At 39.2% G+C, this 22715-nt stretch overlaps 3 protein-coding genes and 1 long non-coding RNA gene across 8 annotated transcripts in view; 1 reads left to right on the forward strand and 3 right to left on the reverse strand.

Moving 5' to 3' along the window:
- Positions 1 to 482: 482 nt before the first annotated feature.
- On the reverse strand, positions 483 to 5866 carry LOC122993585. 4 transcript variants are annotated; one of them, XR_006406417.1, is made up of 4 exons: positions 5284 to 5866; positions 4870 to 5210; positions 3856 to 4318; positions 483 to 3312 (listed from the first exon to the last, which is right to left on the reverse strand). It is a non-coding gene; the product is annotated as an uncharacterized LOC122993585 (long non-coding RNA). The 4 variants fall into 4 exon arrangements; XR_006406411.1 differs by having other exon boundaries at positions 3840 to 4318; positions 4870 to 5864; XR_006406416.1 differs by having other exon boundaries at positions 3856 to 4341; positions 4870 to 5863.
- Positions 5867 to 6575: 709 nt separating this feature from the next.
- Positions 6576 to 7418, forward strand: zgc:153044 (uncharacterized protein LOC751678 homolog). Its single transcript, XM_044367914.1, has one exon. It carries the CDS (start codon positions 6701 to 6703, stop codon positions 7247 to 7249), a length of 549 nt encoding a protein of 182 aa, XP_044223849.1. The 5' UTR covers positions 6576 to 6700; the 3' UTR covers positions 7250 to 7418.
- A 10-nt stretch (positions 7419 to 7428) lies between these two features.
- On the reverse strand, positions 7429 to 13307 carry tgoln2 (trans-golgi network protein 2). The gene is made up of 4 exons (XM_044367902.1): positions 13098 to 13307; positions 10313 to 11373; positions 9412 to 9495; positions 7429 to 9314 (listed from the first exon to the last, which is right to left on the reverse strand). Exons 1-4 carry the CDS (start codon positions 13150 to 13152, stop codon positions 9309 to 9311), a joined length of 1206 nt encoding a protein of 401 aa, XP_044223837.1. The 5' UTR covers positions 13153 to 13307; the 3' UTR covers positions 7429 to 9308.
- Positions 13308 to 19322: 6015 nt separating this feature from the next.
- The window catches only part of tcf7l1b (transcription factor 7 like 1b), a 32634-nt gene continuing 29241 nt past the window's right edge, over positions 19323 to 22715 (reverse strand). The window contains exons 8-12 of one of the 2 annotated variants that reach the window (XM_044367926.1): positions 21538 to 21681; positions 21233 to 21392; positions 21033 to 21140; positions 20791 to 20842; positions 19323 to 20243 (exon numbers count right to left, since the gene is read on the reverse strand). In XM_044367926.1, the coding sequence (XP_044223861.1) occupies positions 19765 to 20243; positions 20791 to 20842; positions 21033 to 21140; positions 21233 to 21392; positions 21538 to 21681 (943 nt within the window). In that variant the 3' untranslated portion in view covers positions 19323 to 19764. The remainder of the gene's footprint in view (positions 20244 to 20790; positions 20843 to 21032; positions 21141 to 21232; positions 21393 to 21537; positions 21682 to 22715) is intronic. The other variant, XM_044367935.1, reaches the window with a different exon arrangement.

Below are 22715 nucleotides of genomic sequence, written 5' to 3' on the forward strand. Positions count from 1 at the left end.
TTGAACATGCGGTGACAGTAATCATGCTTCACTATGATTACAGCAATCAAGAGACTAAAAATGTTATTTAGGATAATGGCGCTCCTGGAGTTGCCACTACATATTACCATAGAAATAAAATACCTTGTAATTTCCTGGCTGGGTGCAGAAAGCATGTTCCTGAGCAGGACTCTACCTTTTGTTGTTGTTGTTGCAGGCAATTTGAATGCTTTCCTGCATGAGTTCCTTTGTATTAAACCCACTTGGTTGCAATCTTTTGTGTGTGATTAATTGAGACAAGAGACAATACAATAAAATATGTTTATGTGGGAAAAATATTACATAGCAGGAGATTAGCAAAAGTATAAGACATCAGAATCAGGTACAAAAAAAAAAAAAACAGTTGTGTAATTTAAAGTCCCCCTCCAGTCATAAATGTGTTTTGCTTGTTGTTACTTCACTGTGCAGAATGATGTATGAGCAGATTTCGACACTAGAAGGCTGTTTTCACATTTATCTGCTGAAGTGTGAAAGTTTCTCTGCGCTCACCTTAAATCTGAGTTTGATTTGTGACATCACAACCAGTTTAGAAACCAGTTGTGGTCCAATATGTAATGTCATTTTAATCATTTATAACTGGTTAACTGAACTTTTTTGTGGAAAACCTATACATTATATTCATACATATATATGTATTCCAAGAAGAGTATTTTTTTTTACATGTCTTAAATCATACCTGGAGGGGATCTTTAAATTTTTTTCTTTACATGTAGGATTCTTCCATACAGTGTATATTTTAAGAGGTTCAAGGTTAATAGTTTTCAACTGGCCGCTCATGTAGACTGAAAGAGTCATTGTAGATACATTTGACCTAAATTGCTCTGATGAATGTCATCTGCATCTGTATGTTCAGTTTTTCTTGAACAGAACAAATCAAGGTCACTCATCCAATTTGGAATTTGCTTACAGTTGTACTCACACTCACACTCACACTCTCACACACACACACAAACAAACACACACACACACACACTCCCTCTCTCTCTCTCCCTCTCTCTCTCTCTTTTGAGCTCACTTTCATACACACTTACACATACAGGCACATTCAATCCTGTTAGTACATTCAATAAGTGATGCAACTCCTCAATTTCAGGGTGCCACTGATTCTGTCACTTAGCAGAAAGTTAGTGATTATAGTTAGTTTGTTAGATTATTAGTTTATTAGTGGGTTAGTTTGTTAGTTTGCTGAGAGCTATTAAAAGCCCTTTGGTTAGTATATGTTAATTTACTGTAACTGTAGGAGAGGTTAGCTGCTTCTTGAGAGAACAAAACTGTCAAGCTTGTTTATAAGGACTTCCATTGATCAGTTAAGAGTTAAAGGGCTTAGTTCTCACTAGGACTGCCCATTGATAAAAAAAAAAAAAAAAAAAAACACATACTAGTAACAGGGCATGCTTTGATCTGAACAAAGAGAGAATAATTTGACTACACATATCAAGAATAAAATAGTTTTAGTCAGAGAAAACGAAAGATGTTAGTAAGAGCAACAGGTGGACCTTTATAGCCTCACCTCTGTTAGTATCAACACCATAAGGAGTTAGTAGTGGAGCTGAGGTTTGCTTGGCTTGTGTCTTACTGCATTATCTGTGGTGACAACAAGCCAGGCACTCACCTGCAAAGGTTGACCACACAGCACACAGACAGAGACACAAAGCTGGGTCTCTGAGGACGTGAATTTAGCCTTTGTGAAGTCTGACACAGTAGTCATTTGAAATCAGATAATCAGTCATGACAGATTTTTTTTTTTTTAAGTATGTGGTCAACCCAATCTGATATTGGCAGCTGTTTTCTGCTCCTCTTTTCATCTTGTGGTTAATAACAGTTTCCTTCCCAAGTCCTGAAACCCTTCTTGACATGTTAGCATTTTTCATTGATTTTCATCCGTTATAATTAATCTGAATCGGTCATTTGGGGAAGAAGGATTGCAGGATCATGAGAGAGGAGTGTGTGCATCAGACTGCGGGCATAAAGCAGAGGGTTAGTCAGTGGGTTAGAAAGAACAAGGCCAGCCATCAGCATTCAGAGTACAGGTTAGTAATCATCTTACTGTTAGCAGACATTAGTATTGTTAGATATTAGTGAGATTCTGTTAGTACGAGCCAGACCTGGGTAAAATACCACTTGCGCATAATTATTAGCATTTGCTGTAATTTGCTTGAGTATCAGATGATGGGGCTGTAAGCATTGAGACAATTTAATTAATGCCAGCAGGCCTCATTTAGAAAACTACACACTATTAATTTTCAGCAACATTCTTGTGATTATCTAAACCACAAGAATCCCCACCTAACTGGTACTTCAGAGAGGTTGTAACAAATGCTAAGAATCTTTTGGAAATATTTTGCCCCTTGTCTGGTACATTCAGTGTCTTAAAGGAGAGCTTCAGGCATTTTGAAAAAAATTGCAGCTATGAGAAAAATCACTGAAAAGCAGCTTTTAACTCAAGCCCATGATATATATTTATATATATATGTTTTATCAGACAGACATGAATACACATGCACACATACAGGAACAAAAACACACACAAATACAGCACATGCACACACACACACACGCACACACACACACATGCACTCACGCAGACACATACGCCCACACACTACAGTAAAATACACACTGTACATACTGTATAAAGTACATGTAAAAATAGTTGGTATCACACCACAAACTAAGTAAACATACTGTGTTAATTACAGATTGTAGAGAACTAGTCATTCTCACACTACAATATGTGTGTAAGCAGGTTTTTTTTCTAACATTACAAGCTTGAAATGTCGGAGATTTCCAGTTCTGGGTCTGGTGAGGAGTTAACAGACAGGGCGGCACCATTAAAACACCATTTCTAGTGAATTTAAAGTGTCTTATACAAAGAGAAGTGAGTGAGGTGTTAGGCAGAGTAACCAAGGCGACAGTGTGAAGAGGTCACTGCAGACAGCAGCTAGAAAAACAAGCATGAGAGGTGATTGGTAGCTGCAGCGTCAGTGTTTTTGATCAGCCAAAAAGAGCGCAGGAGCGGATAGAGCGACGTTAGTATTACTCACAGCCAGGGAAGAACATTGTTACGTATTATCCTGTACTCAAAACACCACCTGTGGTAAACATCTCTGCTAAAAAAAAATGAATCGCACTGACAATGAACACAAAGCAGTGGTGGCAATTTGAACTCTTCCATGCCTATTTCACTGACGCACAAAAGCAGCAGAAGTCATCTCAGACACTTGAGCATGGATCCTCTGAAGATACAGCAGAAATGGCACCGGGCATCAAACACTGCAGACAAATTACATAAGAGCTGTTACAAATTAAAGTAAATGAAGAAGTACTGAATGTTGTGATTTTCTTTTTTTTTAGATTCCTGCTGGCCTCTTTTATGTGACATGATTTTAAAGACATATTTTTCCTCATAACTGGTCTGACAAACAGGCAAACATTTTTTCATGGATAATCCTGCATAATGTTGAATAATGAATGTGAAAAGCAGATTATGCTAATCTGATTTGGTCACAGTCTCCACTTTCAGGTTGGTTTATCTCTCCTCTTACCCATAATCCTGAGAAGGATAGCAGCATATAACAGGAAATATGGCAGCGTTTTAACACATCACTAATCTCCCATGTTGTATCTGTTCCCTATTTATGTGCACTCTCAGCCAGAAACACATTAACACACATACACAGGGAAAAAAAAAGCAAAAGCCATATACAGTCTGTAAAAATTGGCACTGCAGTTTATATTCATCCAGACCTAACAAGGCACAATGTAGAGTGTAAAGGGAATATGAGGGAAATAAAAGTCACCGTGGTGTAAATCTACCGAGAGATCCTGTAACAGCCTGTGAGGCAACACAGTAGAGGGTGATGGAGCGATGCCGTCAGGAGTACAATGAGGTCCGGTGCGAGTCCCGATCTGCTTTCTCATCAGTGTAACTGGAGAGGAACACACAACACAAAGCAGCAGAAAAAGTGGGACGCAACCCAACTGTCCTCCCAAACTACCCCAGGGATCACTTGTTCTTTGGTTTTATTGTCTCTCTCCTTACTGCTTTTTAATCTAGTCTAGAGACAAACGAGACTGAAATACACCCACTGCTGCAAGATATCAATCATTTGAGATAGGATTTGGTGATATTATTTATCAAACTGATATTGTGTGACGGTGAAATTGAACCTTCTTGTTGATTTTAATAAAGATAATCCAGCCTGTACACATAACCTGTCCAGATGATGGTTCCCATGTGGATCCTCCAAGTCTCCATACCGGTAACACGTCAGCAGCCCTGTAGATGAATCACAAGGTTACCTAAAAACCAAAAGCATATAATATTCCATAAATACCTATAACTGCTGTTATAGCAGGTGATTGTGGACTAATTTACCTTATAATTACCTAAAAACTAAACAAATACAACAATACAAGGAAACCACAGCTGACATTGAAGTCATTTTTTGAATCATTTCATCTGGCTAAGCAGTGCAGAAATGCAATATAGATGGACGCACAGCCCTATCTGGAAATGTAGACCCTGTAGGCTGTAGTATGTTGTAGCACTGCCTGCAGCAACGATATTGTCGAAGATTAGGCTACATAAAGCTTAAATAGACTGTTAACAAACCGTGTTAAATAGCTTCTCTATAAATAAGCATATTTAATATTCATTAACCCTGCATGCATGTCAGGTTGAGGAAATACATTTTCTACAGACTAGGCCCTCATCTGCGGGGAATTAAATGAATTAATGTTAATCTGATAAAAGATTAATCAAATGTAACTAGTTTAATGGGCGCGATAAAAACAGCAGAATGAGAACTATAGGATGGTTTTTCCTACCAGTGATCTCCAGGTTGCACATGCACCTGTCCCGCAGCATCAAATGGAGCGACAGGAGTGTTAGGAATCACATCTTCTTCTTCGTCGTCTTCTTCTTCTTCTTCATGCTGGGAACAAGCCTCCTAGCCCGCCAACACACACCGTGTGTGTGTGTGCAGTGATTTCGCCTGCAGTGAAAGACTGGTCGCCTTCTGGACCTACACGATACGCACTAACATGAGCCACGGCGGAGCGTCGTCTACATGGCTGCAGAGCTGAGACAAGCAGATGAGAGCCAACAACAGCTGCGCACTGACGGGAGTCCAGTCCGGGGAAAACAGGATAAAGTGGAGACGGAAGCCCTGAGACAAAGGAAATGGATGGAAGGTATTAAACAGAACAGCGATGTCTTTGACTGAGCGGGACTGCGCAGACCTGAATTAATCAGTGGTCTCGGTCTCCAGCTGCTGCCACAGGTTTATGGTCTTTTGTATGCGCGCCCTTCATCCACCATCTGTGTTTCCTGGGCAACCGAGGACTGCCTGCAGGCATAAACACCACCAGCTAATACACAGCAGCCACCTCAAACCATGAAACACCACAGTATTCTGCTATAGGCTAATCTTACTTCTACTGTAACACAATCAATTTGTTATATTCTTAAAAACCTAATTATTGACTTCTTTCCCCCCACACATGCACACAAAAACACAAATGAATTCTATTTTTCTGCTCATTTATTTTATAACAACATATAATGAAGGCTACTAGTCATCCAAATGTAAAACAATAATAAACTGATAAAAAGAAGAATATTTTCCAAAATTGACACAACCTTAATTTAGGAAGACTGGCAATGGTCAGTTATTTTTACAAAGGTTTGCTTTGACCTGAGCTATAAGTATTTGTCACTTCATTATGTATGTATGTCCACATTGATAGCATGATACATTTAGTCTTATGCTTTAAGGACAGTTTTGACCATCATACACACACACACACACACACACACACACACACAGAGAGAGAGAGAGAGAGAGAGAGAGTTTGATGATTGTAAAGAGCACTCCTGAAACCAACTAGTACATTTATGTTTTTACTATTAAAGTGTTTTTAATATTTGGATCATATATGCTTTTCCTTTTTTAATTATTACTATTATTATACGTGTATGTATTACTAAAGCAACTCAAAATCAACTTTGCAAAGTCCTTCATACAAAATAAGAAATCAGCAAAAATTACATGAACACCTGGAGGTCATAACTATGCAATATAATAATAAAAATATGAGTATGCAGAGTAGCGTTATTATACAAGAATCCAGCATTTCTGTTGGTTTTGTTTTGTTTTGTTTTAGTTTGTTTTGTTTTAGTTTGGGGGTTTCTTTTTTTGTTTGTTTGTTTTGTTTAGTTTTTTTCTGGTGTGTTTTGTTTTAGTAAAAAATAAATTAAAAACAGAAAAACTCTATCTGTCTGTTCATGATAACTCCATCCAACTGGGGGCGACAGCGTGCGAGCTTACACAAATTTGGCCGTACAGCTGGCAGTATCCTGTCGCGCGGGAAATATTTTTTTTCGTAGGATGGCGAAGGCATGACCCGCCCTACTCTGCCTCTGATTGGCTAAACCTCATTTCCTTACCCTAATCTTAACCAATCTCATTCCTCGTGCATTAACCAAACCAATCCAACCAACGAAGGCAACGAGTAATATCCAATCAGAGGCAGAGTAGGACGGGTCATGCCTTTACCATCCTAGGAAACAAATTTGGTTTCCCGCGGTGGCTAAACTTGTTTACAGCACGGTCGTTGATTGACTAGCTCACTTTATCGCTGCAAAAGTACGCTGTTAATGCATCAGTCAACTCCTGCAGGTCTCTCTGGCCTGTGTCGAGTCACGGATCATCTCTATCTCAGTAATGGCAGAGCAGCCGGCGATGCATCCCAGGTGACTCGCAACAAGATAACCTGCATCATTAACGTTACTGAAACCAGGAACAGCAGCCCTGCTCCTCCAGGGGTGGAGGAGTACGTCCACATCCCTGTCTCTGACTCCCTGGTGTCTCCTCTCTGCGATCACTTTGACGGTGTGGCAGATACAATACAGCTGATTTCCGAGCGCGGTGGCCGCACTCTGGTGCACTGTAACGCCGGTGTGAGCCGCTCCGCCGCCCTGTGCATGGCCTATCTGATGAAGCACCGCGGTGTTACTCTCCTGGAGGCCCACAGGTGGGTGAAGACCTGTCGACCCATGGTGAGGCCGAATAATGGCTTCTGGAAACAGCTAATCCAATATGAGATGGAGTGTCGTGGGTGCACATCTGTCCGGATGGTCTCCTCCTCCATGGGAGACATACCAGACATTTATGAAGAGGAGACCAGAAATATGACGCCACTATGACCCTCAACACTGCTTCGTGGGGGGGACTTGGAGCAATGGACAATAATATGATTTCATGTACTGTATGTCGCTTACTTAGTGGCAATAACCACAAAATGCTATTTAGTCATGAAAAAAGCATAAAGGTTGATAATGTATATGGTGCGATGAAGAAATCCAACTCATTTAAGGCTAGAAAGTACAAAAAAAACCATTTATTTTAATATTAATATTCATCTTAATTGATTCACACAGACAGCAGGATGTGTTTATTGACAGCCATTCCTAACAACTTAAATAAATGCCTTCATACTAAAGATGTAGCAATGTGGTCATTAAACATCTTGAACATGCTAATTTCAGCCAGATGGCCAAAATGATGGCTTTTCTTTGCAGATTTTATAATAAACTATTTATTTGGACATACTATGGACTTTGACAACCCAAAGAAACAACTGAAATATATTTTCCTTCTTTACAGAAAGAGCTTTCCATAAATTATGACCACTGCCCCGTAGAAATACAGTGATAATTTAGGAAACAGGCACAATACAAGAATTCAAAACACTGAATCACAGTAAAAAATAATTCGCAATTTGGCACACGTCTGTCGTCCCTGAACATACACGCACATCTACTCTAGAGGAAAGATTTAATTCATTAGTGGTCAACCTATTCCCACATCCATACATTTTCTCAATTACCCAACTGTCAAAACAATGCAACTGGTGGCCAATTTCCTCTGGCAAAACTACAGTTTGGACACAAAGCAACAAGTGGTAGACGTTAAAGGTTTTCCCAAAAGACTAACTGGCCACAGACGTCTTGGGTAATCAGACAGTAACCAGACTGATAGGTTACAGATAATCCAACATTTCAACAACGCCAGTCCCACCACACATATTTCCTTGAAATAATATTACAGCATTTACATGTGAACCCAACACCCTGACAGCAGATAAAACATCATTAATCATTTAGTTGTTTTTCAAAGGAACAGTCAAGACATTTTGGGAAAAATACACTTGTTCAATTCCATGGATATCACTTTCATATCTGTTCATATGAAGGTATAAGGCAGCAGCAGATTTGCTTAGCATAGCATAAATGCTCCTGGCCAGAAAATAGCTCAGCTATAAGTCCCTGTAAAAACTGCAACGTGTCTTTTTTACACTTCAGTCTTTGTACAGATTGAACAAGACATACAACTTGTTAGTGAGCTTTAGAGGTGCGAGCAGGTGGAATTGTTAACTTCACAGTGAGTCAAGCTAAGTGTTTTCAGTCTTTAGGCTAAGCTAAGCTAACTGGCTGCTGTAAATGTTATATTTACTGGACACATATAAGAGAAGTTATGGTATCAATCTCTAATTCTCAGCAAGAAAGCAAATAATTGTAAAAAAAAAAAAAAAAATTGTATGTATTTCCAATTCATGTCAAACTATTGTTTTAAGCTCTAGTGGGTGAGCACTGTGCTAGCATCTCATTAGGAAAATAAAAGTTGCTATTACATTCATCTGGCCAACAACATACTGTTGTGAACACAAGCGGAAATCCCACTATGAATCTTGATACATGTAAAACAATTGCAGATTTTTATCTATTAGACATTTAAAACATCTTCAAAGAATTTCTAAACAATCAATATTTTACAAAGATTCAGATGGCTTATTTGGGTACACAGTGCAATAACTACTGTACTGTACAAACAAGGCTGGAATCCAAACAGCTAATATTTTCATCCGCTACTGAATATCCTGAGTCAGGGGACCTCAGTCAGGTCAAATTACAAGATTGCCTTAAAAGGTGGAATAACGACACAAGTGCAAAAACAGCATGCTTATTTTACCTTCACTGCATTTCACTAATTCCTTCAATAAGGCAACAGTGTCATCTGCATAGTCATGCAATAAGCATCTCAGAAAGGTACAAAATAGAACAACGTCCATTCAGCACAAGGTGAAATCAGTGCAGAGTACACCAATAAAATGTCAAATGCCGATATCCACTCGCCTTCTTCCAACACCACCCACAGTGAGTATTCAGCTGCTCGAGGCAATGGCTTCAATAGAATGACGTGAGATCACATCTGGAAGAAAAATTCAGATAACTTAATGATGCCATTTTTTTTTTTTTTTTTTTTAAAGGAAGAAAAAAAAATGTATTCCTTCATATGAACAACTTACATGCTGTTCCAGCTTCTGGTATTCTGTGGATTTTGGTCGACGTGTGGATCTTGATTTCTTTCCCTCCAAAACAAAGGCAATTATCTAGAAAAAAAAAAGAAAATATAACTTGGCCTGGTGTATGAAGCCGGACCTACAAAACAAACATATATAAAAGGAAACACACATGCTAGAACTAAGAGACATAGTCGACAATTAATCTTTCTAGCACCACACACAGTACTGAACAGTCAAGTCAAAATGCAACAATTTAAGTTTTCTATCATCCTAATGTATAATTTGACATTTTGCCAAATACGCTTATTTGTTTTCTTGCCAAGAGTTCGATAAGAAGATTGATACCACTCTCCATCTATCTCATGGTATCGATCTTCTCATTTTACTTTCAGCAACAAAACAAAAAAAGCATATGTCCCAAAATGTCAAAAAGTATTCCTTTAAGATTCCTTTCATGTGCCTGTTTGGGTTAGAAAATGTATCTGCAGTTTACAAGCTCACAACATGTGCCAAATATTCACTTGCAGGCAAATTTCATTCTTTTGGCATTGCCATGAGCAACCAGACGATGAAGATTTTTCCTGAAGTGCACAACATACATATTTTTATGATGTTTTGTTCTGATCCTAATAACTGTTAAACTGTTCAGCAAATATACACCAAATTAAACAAAATTATGGCCCAATTATTCCATTGCATATAGTATAGACCTGACAGAATCTTAAAAAAAAAAAAAAAAGGTCGGAAACAGATCTGGTTCAGTCATTTCTGGGTTTCATGTCAATTGTTGTAACAGGAATTGACGTGACAAACAGTTGACACAGATACAACTGGGTCAGTGGAAACACAGGAGGTGTGCTTCAGAGAGGTCTGAGTAAGAACAAAAGTTTCAACGGCCTAGTACCTTGCGTTTGTTGTGGTAAGTGATGTAGAGCACTGCCACCAACACTGCTGTAGAGACAAGGTAGGCAAAGAAATGACTGCTTTCTGTCTCATCTTTCATACCAGATGGACCATAATGACTTTTCCCTCCTGTTTCTCTTTCCCTGGCTTCCTCTGGTTTGTCCACCTGGGCATTGTCTCCTGGTTTTTGCTCCTGGGCTTTGTCTTCTGGCTTTTCGTCCTGGTCATCGTCTTCTGCTTCTTCCTCCTGGGCATCGTCTTCTGCTTCTTCCTCCTGGGCTTTGTCTCCTGGTTTTTCCTCCTGGGCTTTGTCTCCTGGTTTTTCCTCCTGGGCTTTGTCTCCTGGTTTTTCCTCCTGGGCTTTGTCTCCTGGTTTTTCCTCCTGGGCTTTGTCTCCGGGTTTTTCCTCCTGGGCTTTGTCTCCTGGTTTTTCCTCTTGGGCTTTGTCTCCTGGTTTTTCCTCCTGGGCTTTGTCTCCCGGTTTTTCCTCCTGGGCTTTGTCTCCTGGTTTTTCCCCCTGGGCTTTGTCTCCTGGTTTTTCCTCCTTGGCTTTGTCTCCTGGTTTTTCCTCCTGGGCTCCGTCTCCTGGTTTTCCCCCCTGGGCTTCGTCTCCTTTTGGTTTCTCCTCTGCACCGTCTGTAGACCCTGTAAATTTCTTTACACCTTTACCTCCAGGAGTTTCTTTTGTGGGCTTCTCAATGGTTTTCACATTTGTTTTATAATGATCTGTGACAGTGGGATTTTGCTTATCACCCTGCACCGTATTCTTGGCGTCTGTTGCTTCTACAGATTTTGCTTCTACAGATGTCACTGCTTGCTTTTTCTTAATGTCTCCTTCTTGTGCTTTGTCTTTGCCAGTATTGTCCTGTGCATTATTTAGATCTACTGGTTCAGGCGTCTTTTTATTACTATCAGGTGATTTATGCTTCTCTCCATGTTCCTTGTCTGCCTTCTGGACTGGACTGGATACCAGTGATGGATCTCCATTCTTACTTTTATGATCTGGATTGCCTGTCTGAATATCTGTTGAAGCTGAGTTCTGGATATTTTCTGTAGGAGCCCCTGTAAAGAAAAAAAGCAGAAATTGTTTAGTTTTCCCAACAAAACACAGCGTGTTGTCAAAATAACTGCTCTTAAGAATATAATGCCATGAAAACTACCTTTGAGAATTACGAAAAGATCATTTTTTCTGACATGTAACATGTTCTTTTGACCTTTACTCCCTCGTCCTAATTGCTTTTCCTTTAAACTTTCCACAGCAAAGATTTTATTCATTGTTTCCAATACTTGTTTGTTCTGTCCTATCTTGTTAGTAGCTGTCTCCTCCTTGTCAGCATACCCTGCCTGATTAAATTAGCCAAGATGATTTGACGTTATGATTTTTATAGCATATAATATGGAGGCCATAACATTAAAGCCAAGGAAGCAGCCTTCGCACATTGGAGAAAGACTTGGAAATATGACAAGTGAAATGTGACATGAAATACAGGCTGAGCAAGACTATAATAAATAAAATATATTGTGATTTGTGGTTTGTTTCCATAATTTTGACATATTGCTTCTCTAATTTCATGTAGCCTTGTTTCTGTGGATATAGGACAGTAGAGCTAATCATAATGCTGGGAGGGATAGATTTATCCAGAAGGTGGTTTTTAACTACCAGTTACCTGTTTTATCATTGCAGTATCACCATTACTGAGCAATAAATTGTGGGGGGAAGATTTGGTAATGAATGCTGTGATTTATTTCAAAATGGCCATATACTAGTACTTAACAGCACTGGAGGGGTACAGAAGATAATAAAAAGAGGATAGACAAATAGTATATAACGATATAATAGGCTTATTCCCTAACTTCACATCTTCTTCCCTTTGAATCTACATGTATTGGTAAACACTGTATTGGTACACTTGAGGAAAAATTACAAACTTTATATCTGAATAATTCATGTTCCCTTTCCACTTTTCTTTCATATGCTATAAAGCTTTTGCATTTTAATCAGCATTTCTATTTAAGCTCTTCTGTTTTCCAGTTCAGGATTTCAAATTTCCTTTTTCATTTTCAAATTGCCATTTAACAATATAAATTGGTATTTCAAAACTCAATTTCCCTTTCCATTACATACCAGTCACTAAAATTGTCGATGATCCCCATACACCCACCCACACAATTTTTTTTTTTTTTTTTAGCATTCTTAGGGGGGTTTTTTTTGTATGTGGTCTTATGAAAGAAAATAATACTAAAACAAATTGCTACACTCACCTTGTTTACAGACAAAACTTGCTTTTTTTGTGGTTGTTTTGCCCCCCAAAACATTTGTATACACGAACTCATAGTCCATTTAATTATTGTGTGCTGTTTAAACAGCAAGGACACAGACTATATTTCAACTGTTTTAATTGAACTTCTATAATATCAAATGTAATCTAATTTTCATTCAGCCCAGCACTGACTAAACCGGAACCGACTTCTGTGATTCCCCTTCTCTCGGTTAATGAGTAACCTGCAGGTTAATTATTTTACGTATTACGAGAACTATCCTGTGAAAAGTTAATGTATGATTTTATTAGTGTAACGAGACATAAAGGCAGAAATTAATACCGAAAGTTAGCAATCTTAGCAGTGCCCTTAAAGAAAGAGTTACTGTGTACCAGGCCTGTAACTGTCTGACTGTCTTAATTGGCTAATAAGGATTACTGATGAGTCAAACAATGTCTCTGACAATGAACAGCGTCAGTCTGAATGAGGCATAAATAACAAAACGAAACAGATATAACTCCTCTCACCTCTGACCCAGCAGCAACACAGAAATAATGTGAAAAGCAGGGAAACCGTCCTCATGGTGTCAACGCCAGTTAAAAAAAAGACACAAACAAATATGTTTTGCACGTCTCCTTTTTGTGCTCACGCCGAAATCCGCGTTGACAAATGTAGCTCGACAGTTTTCAAGTGACAAGTCTTGTTCCTGCTTCCGTGTACACAGCAGCCTCTTCTTCTCTTTCACACTGCGGCGGAGGCGATGTGTGACAAACTCACTGCTGACACCTGCTGGATGATGTCTACCATAACAGAGACGTGTTGCCGTAGAAAACCCGGGTTATCTTTTATCTGCCAGGGCAACAAATGTAGCTTCTTCATGGCCTTTTCATCAAATTTTGCTCTCAATAGTTACCATATTGGTACTCCTCCTCCTAACTATCTCCTTCCTTTGCATACATTCATACAGGATACCTGTTTGCTTGCTTGACTATCTGTCACCTATTTCTTTTCCCTAGACGTGGTATTTCACTAAGAATAATGGAATAAGTAGGTAAACACTGTTTGTGTGTTCATAGGCCTACTAACTAGAAAAACTGACATCTTCCATATAAAAAGGAAACTTCATAATGTGTTGGCTGAATTAAAACATTGATTTTTAACTGATTTCAATTGAAGGTGACATTTAGTGTTGCAATAGCTGCATCACATACTAGCAAATACTGCTAATAAAATATTCAAGCTGTATATATGTGTGTCTGTATATCTCTGTATATAGGTTTATGCTCCTATTGCAATCAACTGACCTGTGAATACTTATACATACTTAATGTATTCAATCAGAGTTAAGATATTTCAGATGAAATATTTCCCCTTTATGCTTAGCTTTATTACAATGTATAACAACACAATTTAAATTATTTAATTTAAATAATTTTATAATGTAGGGAGGCAATGGAGTCTGTGTGAATTTGAATGGGAGATTAATGCTGGTATACAAATCTTCAAGGTACAGAAGTAGCCATTATGGAAATCTCCCCAATAATCTATATGGCACTTATATGATTTTCTAATTGAGGGGAAGCAACACTGCAGCAAAGCAAAGATCAACTTCTGCAGTAATCTATCTCATCTGGACAATACTTTCCATTTGAACCATGTCTGGATTAGTTTGCTTAATCAGATGGATACCTGGATGTGATGTAAACGTCTCCAAGAATGTTGATCAGTAGAATATCTGACACCCCAAGTCCCTTAAATATGTATCCACGTTTCCCTCACTTGTGTCCTTTCCTTGCGTCCTAGTCCCTCCCACCGAGGATCCTCTGAAACGTCACGTGAAGCGACGTCCGTTTTTGATGACGGCGGCAGCTGATCACAGCTGGATCAGCTGTCAGTCGGCTTTAACAGCTGGAGCGACTTCTGATGGAGTTTGTGTCTGCACACATGTGCACTGTGCTAATACTAATAAAGACACACAGTTATCACTGCCAGAGCAAGACTGTTTTCTCTCTGCAGCCTGTTACCTGTCCAACAGACACGTTAACCATTTCTCTGGCAGAATACGTTCATATTATTTATTCATCATTTGCGTCTGTATTTATTGATATTCTGATTGTGAATTCACTCTTTAATAACCCAGAATATGATCAGAGTGTCTTTTGAACATTGGAAATTATTTATTAGGCTAAATGTTTCAGGGAAAATGGAAATTATGTAACTCATATCGCTCAGGAATTTAAGCCTCACATGTGACTGAATGGAAATGTAAAATATAAATGTGTTTATAATGTGTTTCTTGCTGACAGACAGACTCTCCCTGACTTTGATTTGATCCATAATAAAAGTTAATGGGGGAAATAACAGATCACGAAAAGAAAATCTTTCTAATAGTTGAAGAAAGTTGTTTACAGTTCTTTTGTTGAACAGACCGACAATCAACACAGTTTTTAACTAGACGGTGAATCAGAAAAGAAATAAAGTATAAAACTTGGGAGTGATACATTTGAGATTATCTGTAATCTGTCTCCACTCAGTGATGTTGTGATGTATCAGAGCAGTCTGATCAGCTGCAGGGGCCAATCAATAACTGATATCCAATAAGGGGGCATGTCGGTCGGTAAAAGACATCGGAAGGCTACTCTAATCCTCGTTCATAGCTCCTCAGAGATACCCCCTCGCCCCTCAGAGCAGAAATAAGAGCTTTTGGGACGGCCTGCAAGATGGCGGACCCGAATGACTTCCGGTTCAAGCAAGGATCAAGGAAAGTTTCATTAGTGGTTCAAAATGTTCTCGTCATTCCAGTTCACTGAAAAACTGAAGTGAACTTGGTGAGCTCGACCCTGTGAAGGCTGAGAGGGCGAGAGATCAACGATGGTCACTCAGCGCTGCATATTACCCACTGTGCATTGCGGTTTCTCGTCATTTAGTATGTGACGTCAACGAGCTGCTGATTTACAGTATTTAAAACAGATGTTTTCTGTCCTTATATTGTTATTTTTGGAAAGAATTTGCCCAGTATATTTGTTTAACATTTCGGTTCAGTTTTCATTACCATACAAAGATGTGCTGTTTGGTTTTTATGACGTCTGCAGTTCATAACAAAAACCGCATTATATCATAAATCTTTTTAGAGTCTTTGCAAAATTTCACATTGAATTATGCTGTTATGCACACCATTTTTACAATAAAGTAATGTTAGGCCATGCAATAGCTGAGTGTTTATTTATGTTATTATGGTATTTAAGGGTCAGAAGAAGAGAGAGAGCTCCTCATTAGGTTGAGACTACTGTCCACAAGGACAAGTGCATTCCATTTACATCGCCCGCTCCTCCCCTGCCCACTCTCCCTCTGCTCTTCAAGTGGCCTCCATGTGAAGTATTGAAGTATGCTGTTACGTCATACCAAGGGTTGAGGGTAAGTGAATGAGGGGAAGTGGAGCTCCTGATGAAACACAGCCCAAATAAGGGACTTGAGATGTTCCCCCAGACTGGTAATTGTGCAATGAAGAGAAGGCCCAAAATGACAGAAATCACAGAAAAGAACATGGTGAGCATCCAGTCAGGAACTGCTGAGAGATTCTGTTAAATAACCAGCATGCTATCAGCCACTGACCACTTTATCTGTTTTTGATGTGTTTGTATTTGAATTCAAACACTGACATAATGAGCAGTCCTTAAAGCTAAGTATCTGATCTCTCTTGTAAGATCAAACTGTCTGCTACTGGCAGCACAGCAGATATTTTTTTACTAATGAACTGCCACAGGAGGAGTAAAGGAAACATTTGTGTTACTACTGCCACCCATAGACTAGGTGCTGACATAATTTACTCCACATGAGGTATAGTTGTGTCAATATTTAACAGCAGATGGCAGTATTGATATACAGCACATTAAAAAAAACTGATAAAAGCACATCATGACAACAGATTACTTTGTGTTTTTGTGTGTGCGTGTGTCTGCGTGCATGTGTGTGTGTGTGTGTGTGTGTGTGTGTGTGTGTGTGTGTGTGTGTGTGTGTGTGTGTATGCGTGCGTGCGTGGGTACGTGTGTGTATGTGTGTGTGTGTGTGTGTGTGTGTGACTGGGGGGATAAAGAGTATCAACCCAATATATATATTAACTTAAATTAAACCTTAATGGCATCTTACCATCCAAAATATCTCCTTTATAACAAATAGTAAATAGTTAAATAATTATCACTAAGTCGCTAAACTTAACTGCTGAGCCCCATGAATACTATATAAAAATATTACAGGAATTACAATTAAAGGTGTGCAGTAGCTTGAGAGATGAGATAATCATCAAAATGTTAATTGGAGGTGTTTTACATCTCAGCTGGGTGTGGGGGACCTGTGGGTTCTTGTAATGAATATGTCTTAATTGTGGCAGGCTATTTGACATTTGAAAAGTCCGATGATCCCTCTCATTCTTGACACCCATTTGCATTTCCATCTTTAAGGTCAAATGGGTATGAATAATACATTAAGGAGGTTCTTAAGCTCACAGCCAGCCATAACTATCTTCAGAAAGGCACCAGCTGAGTCTTGCTAAGCTCAGTGAATGTTACAGAAACAATCAATTAATATCTCTTTAGGAAACCGTGTGTGAAGCAAACGCTGCATCCTGTTATTAATAAGAATATAAGGTCACAAGTCAATGGAAGATATAGGATCGGTCTTTTCTGATTCATCTTATGTGGTGTTTGAACACGATGATATGAACCCACCAGTGTCTGCCGTTTTTGTTGTGTGAATTTAGACTGGATGATGCTGGCGGGTGTGTTTTAGTGCAGGTTTTTTTTTTTTTAAAGCACTGCACAATGCATAGTGGTAAAATTATAGATTTTTGGGGACTTCTCAAATAGCCACATACAAAACCATTCTAGGTGCAACAATACCCATGCGATATATCAAAGGGTTAACCTGGAATAAATTCAAGATCAAAGGAATGCCCAAAAAAGAACCTTGGCAAGAGATAGGAAGAATTTAATGAGCAAAATTAACATGTATTAAATCTGACCTCGTGCTTACATGGCAGATGTTGAGTGAAGCAGCAACTAGATACATTATTAGAGATAAACAGTGGCGTATTACATTTACAGTGGAGCATGGCAACTTTAAGATGACACACCTTTTATTGCATTTCAAATACATATTTTGTTTAAAAAGAACAAAAAGCCTATGTTTTAAAATCATACTCACTCATGTGCTATTTAATGCATTTCATCTGAGAAATATTGTTGTAATAATTGTGTTTTAATAGGTTTTGTGCGATTCTCTTCAAAACAACACTCATGTGAGTGAAAAAATAAGTATATTTACCAGAAGAAAAACCTGAAATAACCAGCACATTTCAAGTCATTCTCATCTCTTGGGGATTGAGTTTCATAATAAGGCCACTGTCTTAGGAGAATTGAACATTGCACTAGATGTATGGCCTTGAGGAGACACATTTGCTGGCTGTTTTGACAACTCATTACCTGTAATTTCACTGACGGATTGGTGAAGTGGCTCAGAGTAGGCAGCCGTGGCACAAGAGACTGGTGGTTTGTGCCTGGAATGATGTAAGATAGAACTGCAAACAAGCAAAGTCTTATTATGGCTAATGATTGCTTAAAACTGAGTGGGGAAGACTGACAGTTTGGTCCCTCATCAAGGGGACCAAACAGAAACGCATCAACAGTTCACCTGCTTGCAGTTTTAGAAGCCTGACTTGAAAATGTAATTCTGTCTTGAGACCTTTGATTCCTTTGATTCTGTCACAAATAATAGACAGTAAATGGGCAATTAATAATATTCTCTCCAAAACTAACTGGGCATTGTGACATCTGGGCTTAAAATCAACTATCACAGATATCACTCTGTTGATCCAGTGTGCCTGATGATGCTGTCTGTTATCTGGAATGTCATTTTTATCAGTGAAATGTATATATTTAATGGCCCAATCAGCTCAAATATTGTTGAAGAGTAACAGCTTTATAGATCTCCCTCTTGGTAAAATCTTGGTTTAGTCTCCAAGTCAGGCGGTGGGGGGACGTCAGTGCGCTCTTCCAGGCCAGTCCCCCTGTTCTGACATAATTGGTCCATCCCTGGCACTACTCCTCATCTCCAAAGCCACCAAAAACTGTAACCTACCTTGTGTATTTTTCACTAATTGAAATGCCTAATGAGGTCCCTGGGGCTCCATCCCATTACCTCTGAGTTAATTAAAGCCTAAGCAGTGTGCCAAAGGGTGAATAAAGATGCAGTAAAAGTGCAAGAGGAACAGGGAACCCGAGCAGGGTTCGGTGTGCTGGGATGGGGCTGACCTGCTTTTTTGTCATTGTTATGGGACGCAATATTCCGAGAAGGAGCAGATGTCTATTATTTTTTTATTTGTATTTATTTTGGGCTTGAAATATTGTTACCCTGGTTCAAGCTCTCATTTTTCCAGTGTGGTTAGCCTAATTCTGATTTATTAAACATTAAACTCCTTGCCACCATCAGCAGATTTTTATGAAGATTAGACTTTTAGAACTGGAGCATAACAGAAGGCTAAAAAAAATGACAGGTGTGTTATGGACTTTTATTCAATTTCAGTGTGGCTGTAATAAAATGTTACTGCTCGTTAAAACTACACTCTGAATACCTAAAAAAGCAGTTATCAACTTGTTATGCACTGTGGTCACTATTATGAGAATATTAATTCAAACCACATTACCTTGTTAACAAAACCTCTTCTTATTAAAGGAAAAAAAACATGGTCATGTGAAAAGACAGGAAAGAGACATTTCTTTTAAGAAACAATTTCAAATGTTTATTTAACATGTCAAAGAAGGGGCACACACTCGTGAATTGAAAAGGGGGCTGCAATTATTGGCCAGTACTAGGACTTAAAACTTAATACTAACATTAATCAGGTTTTGGCTAAAAAGAAAATGTGTTTTTGTTCCTTTTTGTTTTTATAAAGAAACTTTATGTACATTGGTTCTTTTATACAAGAGGTTCATTGAATAAATGCATCAAAAAAAGAAACCAGTTCTGCAGTAAACTTTACAAAAAATACATTTCATTGAGAGATGTAGAAAAGGAGACAGTCAAATATTGACCAATAATATTTCTTCCTTTTCATTATTTAGAAAAAAAGTTGTTCTAATACCTATTTTAAAGAAAAGCAATATACAGCACAATAAATGGGAGAAAATTGCCTTTGTGGATTCATTCAGTTGGTTTGGTAACCAAGGAGAGGGGCTGTGACTGGAACAAAGCATGATGGGAGTGAAGGGCTGCCTGATGGAAAGGGGAAGGGGGAGAGAGCATGGAGGGGTGCAGAGAGGTGAAGGGGATTGGCCGGGTGAGGATGGGTGTGGTCGACTGGCTACCTGAAGTACCAATAGGGATGGAGATGGGAGGTTGGGAGGAGGAAGAGGAGGAGGAGGAGGAGGAGGAGGATGTGGATCCAGATGCCTTCCCAGGTATGGAGAAGTGGTGGTGCATGCGTCCCTCCGGTTTGGTGGTGAGCGATAGCGGCTGAGCCTGCTCGGAGTGAGTGGCGGCAGGAGCAGCCGGGGAGGCCAGAGCTGCAGAGGGAGTGGCCGGCGAGTCCAGCATGCTGCCGTGGGACGACGCAGGGCTGTCGCACATCTTCTCCGAGGGCAGGTACTGCACACACTGCTTCTTGCTTCTTATCGAGAAGTCTGGGGGAAACAAAGGCAAAGCGAAGAAGCTGAATTATGGATCTTGTGGCTGACTTCAAAATCTGGTACAAGTCCCTCTACGTTGGTGACAGAAGTGAAAGAGTGATTATTAAAACAGTGAAGATGATAGCAATGAAAGTTTTGAAACATGACATGTGCATCAACATAGAAATAGAGAACATCTAAAAACGGAGAGTGAAACGAGATGTTAAATATATTCAAATGGTATGCATGCATGATGTAAAAAAAACCCCCAAAAAAACAGTTCACTGCACAACAGCAGACATACCTGCCTTTACTAGCACTGAACCTCATAAGCTGCTTGTCGAAGTATAGAACGGGGAAAGAAGTTAGTGCTTAAGTGTTAGTGAAGGAAAGATTGCATGCCAAAAAGTGGGTAAATAAATAAAATAATAAAAAATATAATAAAAGTGTCCCAGGTTGCACTTGTGAAGATCCAGGTTAGTTTCTGCAGTTTTTGTCTTACTCTGCTTTGTGAAGAAAAAAAAAACAAATAAAAGTGGTCAGAAACAAAAGGCCCCCTTACCTTCTGGCTTTGAGTCTGGTTTATTCTCTCTCTTCCTCTTTTTCCGCTTTCCCTGCACAGATTAACAATGCGATGTAAAAAATACCCACTGATTTTCATAGTGAAAGTAAACCACCGCAGCAACGCAAGTTTCTAGAAACAACAGTGTTGTGACCGCAAGTAACTGCTACAGTCATATAGTGAGAAAGAACGATTATTTTCATGGAAAGGTGACGTTCTGATCATGACGATGTCCTACTCACATAGTTATCTCGTGCTGACCATCCTGGATAGAGCTGGGAGTGGAGTTGCCTCTCTTTTCTGGCCAGCTCATAGTATTTGGCTTGTTCCTCTCTCGACAGGGAATGCCACTGTGAACAAAGACAGAACAGATATCAAAGGATTAGTAAACACATATATAGTAATAAACTCGCATGCGTATGTCTCTCTCTGTGCTACTTACCCGTCTTCCAAGGATCTGGTTAATGGCGGCGCTCTCTTTCAGAGTGCACTCTGCCACTACTTTGGCTCTCATCTCCTTCATATACAGCATGAAAGCATTCAGAGGCTTCTTGATGTGAGGCTTCTTGTCCTCTTCTTTCTTGGGAACGGGTGATTTCCTGCTAATCCGAAACATTGAAAAGTTGCCGTTAATAAACCGTGAATGGTGTGGCGGTACCGGTAAGTTAAGGCAAACAAGGGTAAACATTGTGCAACAAAGAAAAGGGGGATTTGATACTAAAACATGACTATTTTAATTGTTCTTACGCATGCATTGAGGGGCTGATGTTATCACTGCTGGGCTCCTGCTTGATGGCCGGGGAGACGATGGCAGGATGGGGAATGCCAGTCTGGTGGAGGCTGTGCGGCGGTGGAGTCACCATGTGAGGGGAGAAACGGCTGGACACCAAGCTGAAGGCAAAAGGAGGCAACAGTTACATTTAATAGTGAACCTCTGTTAAACAAAATTCAGCGAACTTGCTGCACAACCGCCCTGCTTTACCCTTCGTGTGAAATTCACTGTGCTTGCTGTGTCTTGTCTACACTAAACTCATACACACAATGAGTTACATGCTTGCTTTTTGTTCAAATAAAGAGTTTTTCAAAAGCCCCTTTATTCAGCAATGGCTAGAGAAAAGTGGAGTGTGTTGTTACCATGGTGACAGCATGGCCATGACACCTGAAACCACTTTTCTTACCACGTTCCAGACCATGGAGAGTGTTCTGACAGCCGTCCACACAGAACACCTTTACAAAGTGTCTCTCTCAATTTCCAATTGTTAATACAATGGAGCATTGTAACGGACAAAGGGGGAAATTAAGCTCCATGCCCCACTATCACACACTCCAGTTAATGTTAAATTGGAAAATTCCTCTATTTTAAGTCTTTTTAAGTATTTTGCAAGACAATACACAATATGGCCTTGTACTCGCTTGAGTCCAGAGTCACCAGCTGTACCTTATAATACACACAGTATGGACCAACCCAGTGTTAATTAACTTATATACAGAGGCTGTTTTAACTTCTTCTCACTGTGAAACAATACAGAATTGGAGTCCAGGTAATATTCACTATCTGACTGAATATAAAGATTTAAGACATGCAGTGTAATGAGATATTTTAGTCTTTTAGTCTTAGTGTCTTTGAAACACTTAATAATTCATACTGTGTAAACAAGGATGAACCATATCATTCCCATGGTAATAAATCCATACCAACTGTATCTGTAAACACCCCACTTAGTCCCTAATGAATCAGTTTTGCTCCGAGTGATATTAGTAGTTAAGCTCCAAATATACAAAAATAATGCTCCGAGTAACATTAATGTAATAAAGTCATATTTATGTTACCTGTTGTGTTGCCATGACATTTTATTCTTAATTCAGAACTGATATTTCATAATCACAAGTTTGTGTTGTCTTATTGAGTCTGATGAATAAAAAAT

The sequence above is a fragment of the Thunnus albacares genome, chromosome 2, assembly GCF_914725855.1.
Source record: "Thunnus albacares chromosome 2, fThuAlb1.1, whole genome shotgun sequence".
Classification (NCBI taxonomy): Eukaryota; Metazoa; Chordata; class Actinopteri; order Scombriformes; family Scombridae; genus Thunnus; species Thunnus albacares.